This window comes from Raphanus sativus, chromosome 7 (genome assembly GCF_000801105.2).
Source record: "Raphanus sativus cultivar WK10039 chromosome 7, ASM80110v3, whole genome shotgun sequence".
Taxonomy (NCBI): domain Eukaryota; kingdom Viridiplantae; phylum Streptophyta; class Magnoliopsida; order Brassicales; family Brassicaceae; genus Raphanus; species Raphanus sativus.
In genome coordinates this window covers 17179440-17189571 of record NC_079517.1, presented here as the reverse complement: position 1 = coordinate 17189571, position 10132 = coordinate 17179440, and the positions used below count along the sequence as shown (strand labels likewise).

The 10132-nt window shown below is 32.8% G+C and overlaps 2 protein-coding genes across 2 annotated transcripts; both read right to left on the bottom strand.

The window, feature by feature from the left end:
- Window positions 1–1694: 1694 nt before the first annotated feature.
- Window positions 1695–8058, bottom strand: LOC108814401 (insulin-degrading enzyme-like 2). Its single transcript, XM_056991161.1, has 26 exons — window positions 7700–8058; window positions 7542–7617; window positions 7330–7397; window positions 7140–7231; window positions 6990–7063; window positions 6865–6908; window positions 6643–6694; window positions 6397–6519; window positions 6187–6299; window positions 5904–6066; window positions 5610–5699; window positions 5420–5505; window positions 5225–5311; window positions 5024–5127; window positions 4633–4735; window positions 4397–4492; window positions 4121–4310; window positions 3940–4001; window positions 3761–3865; window positions 3449–3650; window positions 3152–3360; window positions 2873–2997; window positions 2735–2786; window positions 2560–2646; window positions 2305–2427; window positions 1695–2176 (listed from the first exon to the last, which is right to left on the bottom strand). Exons 1-26 carry the CDS (start codon window positions 7835–7837, stop codon window positions 1949–1951), a joined length of 2892 nt encoding a protein of 963 aa, XP_056847141.1. The 5' UTR covers window positions 7838–8058; the 3' UTR covers window positions 1695–1948.
- A 906-nt stretch (window positions 8059–8964) lies between these two features.
- Window positions 8965–9726, bottom strand: LOC130498052 (cysteine-rich and transmembrane domain-containing protein WIH2-like). The gene is made up of 3 exons (XM_056991395.1): window positions 9690–9726; window positions 9355–9520; window positions 8965–9010 (listed from the first exon to the last, which is right to left on the bottom strand). The coding sequence occupies exons 1-3, from the start codon at window positions 9724–9726 to the stop codon at window positions 8965–8967; spliced, it is 249 nt and encodes an 82-aa protein (XP_056847375.1).
- Between the last annotated feature and the right edge of the window lie 406 nt (window positions 9727–10132).

Here is a 10132-nt window from a genome sequence, read left to right as displayed (position 1 = left end):
CTTTAAGTGCTTGTTTAATTGTCAGAGGAACATGTTCAATACATATGACTTGGGGCAAAAAATATACTGGGAACATCAATAATACAAATCTATCGAAATATCAAGATGCAACTCAATATTTTCTCCTTTGTATTTTTAACTTAAAATCACTAATAAATCGGGAAAATCGCATAAAAAACCCTCAAAGTGTCACTTACTAGCACTTTAAACCCTGAAGTTTTTTCACTAACACTTTTAACCTTCAAAGTGACATTTGTATCATAAAAAACCTCCAAATCAAAAAGTTGACCGGTTCAGCAGGTAATTTTTCAAAAAATAATTATTTAATTAATAAAATAAACAAAATAAATAATAAAAATCCAAAAAATAAATAAAAATCGAAACTTTTAATAAAATTTACAAAAATGAAAAAATTAAAAAAAAATTAAAATTTTAGAAAATTAAATAAATATTTTTAAAATTATTTTCTAAAGTATTAATAAAAAAAAAACTAAAAATTAATAATAAATAAAATTAAATTTTAAATAGAGAAAAACTAAATAAAAAGTTCACAAATTTTTTTAAAAAAGGAAAATAGAAAATTCAAAATTCACTAGTGACGATGATGGTTTCTCACATAACCATTAACAATGGCGATAATTGCCATATCTCCAATGATAGTTTCCAACATCATCGTTAAAAATGACAAAAAAAAAAAATTTCAAAACGTTTGAATTTTCATTTTTTTTTTGAAATATATGAATTTTTTATTTTTATATTTTTTTGTTTTATCTCATTTATTTTTGAACTTTAATTTTCTAAATATTAATTAATTTTCTGATTTTTTATATTTTTTTCTAATTTTACTTAATTTATGAATTTTTATTAAATTTTACGATTTTTGTTTAATTTTCTGGTTTTTTATTTTTTGTTTATTTTACTTATTAAATAATATTATTTAAAATATTATTTAATTAGTAAAATAATAAAAAAATTAAACAAAAATCGTAAAATTTAATAAAAACTCATAATTAATTAAAAGTCAGAAACCATCATTGTCATTATTGATATATTTGAAATTGTTTTTGTCGAGAATGATATGATATATTTTTTGAAAAATATTATAATTAAAAAAAATCAATTTTGAATTTTCTATTTTTTTTAAAAAATTGAACTTTTTATTTATTTCTTCTCTATTTAAATTTAATCTTATTTATCATTACAATTTTAGTTTTTTTTTATTTTGTTAAAATTTTATAAAATTATTTAATTTTAAAAAATATTTATTCAATTTTTATTATATTTTCATTTTTGCGAATTTTATTAAGGTTTCGATTTTTATTTATTATTTGGATTTATTTATTTATTTATTTTGTTTATTTTATTAAATAAATAATTATTTTTGAAAAATTACCTGCTGAACAGATCATCTTTTTGATTTGGAGGTTTTCTATGATACAAAAGTCACTTTGAAGGTTAAAAGTGTTAGTGAAAAAACTTCAAGGTTTAAAGTGCTAGTAAGTGACACTTTGAGATTTTTTAATGCGATTTTCCCTATAATACATCCAAATCCAATTTTAAATCAAATCCTTACACAAATCATTATTATTGAATAACACCTGATTTTAAAATCTATTTTGAAATCATAAAACCAATAACAGTGAATTTGATTATAGATTTTAAAATCATAGAACTAATAACAATGAATTTGAATATAGATTCTAAAATCACATAACCAATAACACTAGATTTGACTTGTACTTTAAAATCCATTAAAATACATAAACCAATAACACCTCCTAAGATTCTGTTTTCGAAACTCTGTTTATATGTGGCTATAACTCTGTTTTAATGATATAACTCTATTTTTGTATGGTCAAACTCTGTTTTTAACCATCAGATAAATACAAACGAGTGTTTGTTTGTGTATATCCTATAGTTAGGTACTTCTTCACAGTTTCAGATGGCTTCATCCTCTCAACGATCTGTAAAGAGGTAGAGAATTCCTGAAGCTGACAATGTTTTCAATTTGTATGAATGGTGATACAACGTTAGCTTTGTCAGACACCATTTCTTTCAAATGCTGGCTTCCATAAACGTATATGCTCAGCGATTTCTTTTTTGGTGCGTCAATCTTTATGTACTCGTCAAAGTAATCTATCAACTCTTCCTTCTTTAGCTCTCTCAGTGCAGAAACCTAACCACAAAACAACACCCCCAAGAAGCTGTGTTAATGGCTTGAACTATCCACAATTTTTGCATTATGGTTGGTAGGAGTTCTTCGCAGCTAGCTAGAAGCTATGTTATATGGGGTTTGTCTTTTACCTCTGCTTCTATGCGGTTGAATTTGAGTGTCCCCTTTTGAATCTCTCCCCAGTAAAACCGAGATTCCTCTGACAAGTTCTTGTGTTTCTCAAGCTTCATGTCTGTCAAAGCTGTTACATTACTCTTGAAGAGGAAGTCATGTCAGTTAGTATGTTTTCATGTTATGGTTAAAAATCTTAGTAGATGATTTGTTACGAGCAAAGAAAATAAAACGTGTGTAACAATATTTGGTTGTGAATCTTGTGCTCATCTCACCTTGAATTCTTCATCGCTCATGTTGTAAATTTTACTCTCAAGGTCCTTGAGTAGTGACTCGACCCTTGAATCAATATGTCCAGGACCCTGTTACCAACCAAAACCAATGCAGCAAAGGAGTCATGAAAAGTCCCAAGGCGATAAAACATGGACGAGACGGCAGCTGGTTTGGTACCTTAGCTGAAGACTGGATAATGAACTGTACACCATAGACTCCAGAATGATTCCTATGTTACAAGAAAGTGAACACTTTATTTATGCATCAACAAGGACTCATGAGGGCACTCTTAACATATGAGAAACTATTTTTTACTTTCTAGAAAGTGAAGTGATGTAACCAAGTTGCTCCACCGTTCTGAGCTGGTGAAATGTGGCTTGCTTTGAAATGAGACAGAAAAGCTGAAGTTTCACATTCATGGAAAATTCATCTTGATGAACCTGTTCGTTACCAAGAAAACCAATGCATGCAATAAGAAACTTTCTAAACTCACAATAACTAAGTACCAAGATCTACAAGAAAAAAAAGTAAAAACTTGGTGACCGAACCAGTCAGTTCGAAGTTTTATCTACTAACTTTTGTCACAAACTATACCTGGATATAATGCACCAGGGCAGAGTTTTCATCTTTGGGGTTTGAGCCTTCTTGATGGTAGACGTATTTGGTTCTTGTTCCAAGCTCTGCAACCCTATCAGTCAGGATCTGGGAAGGAAACAGCGGACGACAAATAGGTTTTGGGCCGTTAAAAAGAACATCTTCAATATGCTTCACCATTGACACAGCTTCTTCCTTCTCAACATTTCCTGAAGTGAGATATTACAAAGGCTATAAGAAAAGCAAAAATGGTTAGAGATCAAAGACTATAATGCAACATGGAGATAATGTTGACACCTGCTACATAGCACTCAACAAATGCCCTAGATAACATCATTGGAACAAAATTCACCAAGTCTTCAACTTCCATATGTGAAAGAGCATCTAGTTCCTCAGTCCAAGGCCAGGTCTGATCCTGTAATACCAGTGAGCAGTAACTGGTTGCTTGACTAAATGGTTGTCGGAATTTGCAGTTTTGGTACGCCTTTGTGTCCATTTCCTATAACAAGACAGGGAAGCAAAAACAAAACATGGGTTCAGTAAATCTGGTAACAAGGCCTATTAGATGAAGTGAGGAAGCTGCACCATGTCTAGAGTAACAAAGGTTACCTTGATAACAGAAAACCTATCAGGTTTAACTTCAAATGTTGCTATCTTTTGAATGATAGCTTCTAGCAAGATTCTCAATTTGTGATTAAAGCCACCAAGATAGAGCTGTAAATGAGAAACACTTTAGCCAGACATGAAATGCACTGGAAAGAAGACACAAGAAAGCTTCATAAACCCACCTCAAATCCATTGTCCGAAAGACTTATTCCATAATAAAGACCAGCATCCTGAGCATAATAAGCTGAAACATAGTAGTATATATTGATGGAACATTTTTCAGGATATAATAACATAAACATGCAACATAAAGCACAAAACTCTTCATGTTGATAATCAAATGGAAGCATTTTTAAATCTTACCATATTCATTCAAACAGTCCTCTAGCAACCAAACGAAGATACTGGAAAGAACTACAGCGTCAGGTGAACTAACTGCAAAGGGGCAGTTGAAATCCATCTTAACATATGCCTTGGGTCTGAAGAACTTTGTATCAGGCTTATACCACAGTATTGAGAATGATGTCTTTCTCAAAATAACAGGAAATTTTTCCTGTTCCAAAGCAATGTGAGTAACTGCTTCACAAATTAAACTTCAAAAGACATTTGTAAATTGTGGCTAGAGTGATGACACCGAACCTTATCTTTTACATCTTTTAGTGAGAAATTCGTAGGAATGAAGACATTAGGTATTGGTAGAAGCAGGTTTACATCAGGAGCAGACTGTTCCCATTCCTGTAATTGTTAGGCTGCTTAGCTTAAGCACAAAACATAGTTGAACTTTCTTCCAGATCGTATAATAGGAGACTATTTATCTAACAAACATAATATAAAACAAACTACGATTCAGAAAATTAAATGTATTAAAAGCCAACCTGAATGGTTTCTTTGGTTAGCTTCTCAAGAGAATATGGAGTATTATACCATGGCTCATTCTTGTCAGTTTGCCCTTCAAATTTATTTGATTCCCAAAAGATTCTACAAATATAATGCATTAGATACTGCGACGAGCTTGGTAGCAGTCAGGATATAATGCCTGAACTATATATAAACCATGAACATAACACACTGGGGACTGGGGGATTCTTTAAGTATAACCGCCCAAAATCTTTTGGAAATGTTGCATTATATCATATGACCGGTAATAATAACGATATTTAGCATCATATCTTCAACTCTTCTCAGAATAAATGTTTGAATACAAATTAGAGCATATTAGAAGGTAAGGCAAACGAACACATCAGGTCATCAGGAATAGAGACTTACCTAACATTACTAGGAGAAAGCTCATCTAGAACCTTTTGCACACTAGCTCGATTAAATTTCGAAGGCAATGATGATCCAACCAACCAATGCTTGGTTGGGTATATCTGAAGCATAATTTCGAAGGCCACATATAGATCAAGCAAATATATAAATATGACAAGCTTAAACAACAGAAAAGGTATGAGAAGAAAATAGTATTACCCGCATTTTTGATGAAGTAGCCGTTACATAAGAAATGGGGTGTGTTTTGACTTGATAATGAAAACTTGTCTCAGATATAGCTGAGATCTTCAGAAAATGAAAAGATGTATCAAAGTCTTTAATGACAGTGAGTCAATGGGTATACTAGCAAACTAAAAGGCAGACAAAAATATCGTACAACAGTATTGGCTATACCTCATCAAAAATCCACTGGGAAACACCAGACTGCTGTAGAATCTTTATGTGTCTAAACAACAAGCCTATAATATCTTCCATGTGCTCTGTATACCAATCAAGAAACAAAACTAAATCATCCTTTAACATAAGAAAGATCTTCCATAGAATATTAAAAAACAAAAAAAAGAAAGAATACACAAAAACCCACCATGACCAGCATCTGTAAGATCAATGGAAACATTGAAGAAAGAATACTCCATCGTGCCTGCTTCACCAGCATACAGTCCCGTTGCCCATCCTGAGGAAGTACACAGATCAGGGCATTGATTTTATAGCTACCAACTACAACAGACACAACAAATAGATACAGTATCTAAAGCACCTTTCTAACTAGCTTCGAGACGACCTAAGAGAGTGTCTAGAGGAATAAAAGATAAAGCAAGAAACACCCTACAGAGTAAGCTATAAAATTATTATAAGTTTGGCCCAAAAGAAAACCTACCCAAGATTTTTAAGGCATGAAACAAACTTCCTTCGCCTTCATGACCAATTAGATGACTAAGGTACCTAGATGGTGCTTCTTCGTAATGATGGATAGTAGGAGTTATAGGCCATGAAACAGTAATCTCATGATACTGCCTTATTGGAACAACCTTCACAAGAACCTATAACCAATGAACAAAAAAATTCACCAACCAAAGATACCACCATAGAAACATTATAGCATGGACTTATCTTGGTGACTTGGTCTTGTATAGCCTAAAGCTGAAATAAGGGAAACAAACCTGTAAATGGTCTGGAGTACACGGCTGACCAGGTAATCTAGGGATGGCCTTGTTGGTGTTTCGAATTTCTTGGAATAACTCTTCCACTAGGCCTTGAAGTTTATGAAGGTTTTCTGAAGACATTCAGAGTTACACATTCTAAATGTCTTAATACTTTTGTTTTCCTTAAAGTACGGAAATTTTGAGTTTTGCGTTACTTCCTAAACCTACCCTTGCCATAAACAACCAGATGCATGATGTTTGCAGAATAGTGTTCATCATAGAATTTAAGTAGCTCCCTCCTTGTATCTACTCCTTTCGCTTCAGGTCGTACATGAAGAGTATCCATGTTCCCTAACCAAAAAAAATCACTTTCTTAGCAAGAGGGACAAAATTGGATCAATGAATCTTCTTATGCATCACACCACCACTAGATCTTGTTACATGAACAATCAAGATCATAGGTGGAACATGAACCTGTGCTAAATTTGTGATATGGATGGTCTTCTCTACTTAGATGCTTCTGTAACTGTGTGAACAACAAAGGAAGACAAAACACTCAAATTAGATGCTATATATACACCAACAATTTTCATTCTTATGTACTTTCTTTCCAACAGATAATCAATAAAATGTATTCTTAATAAATGGATATAATTAACTTATACTATGCTCGTTCCTGAGATGAGAGAAAAGTACCTGACGCAGACGCCAAGAATCAGACAACAAGTTTTTCTGATTCTCTGAATGAGAGAGAACTCGTTAGAAGTCTGTTACTTAACAAACTTCTACATAAGAGATATCAAGAGAGTCAAGAAGCTAACCAGAGTCAACAGCCTTGATCTCCCTCATGGTCGCATCAGCCGACATCAGTGGTTTGATAAAGAACTGTGAGAACCTGTTAGGCATTGAACATAAGAATCCAAGCAAACCAAAAAAGATTGGTAAAGCAAAACGGAAAATGTAAGTCCTACCTGTCCAAAGCCTCATCAAAAGAGTCTGTGTTGATATCAAAATGGTAATTTGTGTCTTCACTAGATGTATAAGCATTTGTGCTCCCTCCATGCTAAAAAAAAGAGGGACAAAAAGAAAAACAGAGTTCTAATAATCACATCACATTTTCTCTCAAGTTTGTATGTAAGAGATGGAGAAGAACAATGTTACCTCTGTGATGTACTTGGAGTAACTATCTTCCTCTGGATATTTTTCACTTGCATAAAACAGCATATGCTCTTGACATCCCCACCCAAAAATAAAAAAATTATATTATTATTTTCCATGACTATCAAATCCAACATTAATTAAAACTCTAACTTTGATATAAAGTGTTTATATAGAGTGAACTAGTGATTGAATCTTGCTATGAAGAAACATACCAAGGAAGTGAGCTAGTCCATCTAATCCTTCCGGGTCCGAGAATGATCCAACGTTAACGTTCATGGAAGCAGCACACTAAGATCAACGTACACAGACGATATGAATCAGTTCAACTTTCTTCTTTTAGCATTAAGACAAGAACATGAATCGATCTTACCTTGTCAGTCTCTGGATCACTGATTAATAACACTTGAAGAGAGTTCTTGAGAACAATCCTCCTATATTCTCTCTCGTCCGTACGTGGCTTCACTATCTCACCACCTTTATCCGCCGCTGCCTCCGCTACAACCGCCATGGCCGTTTGATTACTTGCAGTTGTTGACTCTACGCCTGAGTCTTTGGTCTTGTATGTCCAACGTCTTTCTTTATTTTCTTTTGTTAACTCTTTAAGACGAGGAAGCTGAGAAGAAAGTAATTAGTCTACCAACTAATATCAACGGTCTGATTTTCCTCACGTAGTAGAGATCCAATGGCGATTACTCCGTGATAGTTAAGTCTTCGCTTCTATACGTCGTCCCCCACGTCTTTTTCTTTTCTTCTCTTTTTATCTAATTTAATCTTAAATGTTAGAGTTTACGCGTCTGAACTTTCCCTCCCCCCTCCCCTAAAAGTATAAAGATCCAACGGCGATAGCGCAGTTCTCAAAACTCAGCCCACGTGGTAGGTTAGATATGATAATGCCACCGTTGATTTGCTGCAGAAGTTTATAAAATACACTTAAATGTAGTTTGGAGAGATCAATATATTTATTTGTAGTTATTAAGAAAGTTTACACTTTTTTTTTGGTGTAAATGTTAAGAAGAAAGTTTACACTTATGTATAAGTTATATTTCTTATTCTGTTATGTAAATAACTTTCATGCAAAAGTAATATTTTCTATATTATTATGTTAAAAATTGAAAGATAAATTATGCATTTTGCATAAATAAGCATTCAAGACTAATGAATAAATGCAAGATAAATTATGCATTTTTACTAATCCAAATGGGCTTAAGTCCAAAATATCTAAAGTTTAAACGAGTTTAGCCCGAAAAGCTCGATTTTTTGGGAGTTTATAAAAGTAAACTCAAATCCGATAATTTTTTAGGGATAGATGGATTCGGACTGCGGGATTCGACCCTAATTGACATGTTTAAGTCAAATAATTACGAAATATTTGAAATGAAAGCTAGGAAAAAAGCGAATACGGTTTGCCAATACGGTGCAACATTATATTGGATCTCCAAGAAGTTTACATTACCATTAGCGAATAAGATAAAGTAAAAAACATAAGATATCAAGTCTTCAACACTAATTCATAATCCAAATGAACAAACATAATATATAACGAAAGAAAAATATATAATAATAAGATGAGATAAATTAAAATAAACCAACAAACAATCCAAATTCAATCCAACTTCGCAGCTTGAAGATTCCAACTCAGAAGCAAGTCTCCAAGACACAGCAACAGCACAAAGCAGCTAGACTGCAAAAGCATCACAAAAGCTCATATATTCAAAAATCATCGTATACTCCTACAAGCAAGTAGAAATATGCATCTACAGAACACAGTTTCTATTTTCTATAGACTTGCAATGTAAAATCAAATGAAATTAAAAAAAAAAGTGACAACCACTCAATCAGATTAAAAGCATTTACCATTTAATTAGATTAGATTAATCCCCAAAACAAATTTGTAATCAAAACGAGACATGCCACATCTTTTTATTCTTAAAATTTTTAAATACCATTCAATCAAAGTATGAATTCCCCTTAGGACATACAATTGCAGATAGTATATAGACTAGTTTGAATGGAGCAGTGACTTACCATCCTTCAATCATACCAGGACGCGAGTTTTCTTGTTGTTGCTGAGGAGGAGGATATCCTTGCTGAGGAGGAGGATATCCTTGCTGAGCATATCCCTGCAGTGGGGGATAACCTTGCCCTTCCGGAAGATACCCTTGCTGAGGATATCCTGGAGCCGGAGGGTAACCTATTCAGATTCATATGAATATTTATGGAACAGATCCAGGTTAATAGAAAGAATATGAGTCAAGAAGATCCAACAGTATTTTTAATCAATATTTGAAAACTACTCTGATACTCATATCTAAACAGAAACGAAGAGAAGTAAGATTAAAAATCAAAACATAGGAAAGTACCTTGAGGAGGAGGGACACCAACTGGAGGTTGACTCATTTTCTTCTTCTTCTTTGTTCACTACCTTTTCTCGTCAATCAAACGTAACAGAGAAGTTGTGTCGGAGAGAAGAAGAGGGAAAACGTATCTTATTTGTACGCCCAGTTTGGTTACGTACTAGGTTAATATTGAAATAAGAATGTTCTAACGTTTGTCCTATGAAAGACAGTCACGTTCAAATGTAATCCTGGAGAGATTTTTAAAAGTTTTGGTAAAGGGTATTTTTGGATTTAAACAAAAAAATATAATTTGTAAATTTATAGAATGCAATTACTTTTTCATTCACTACTCAATTGAAATTTTAAATTTAGTGATGACCATTAATTAGGAAACTTACAAAGAATAAGAATTTTTGGGTGAAAAATCTAGGGTAAAAGGAACAAATCAATATTTGAAGTAACATATA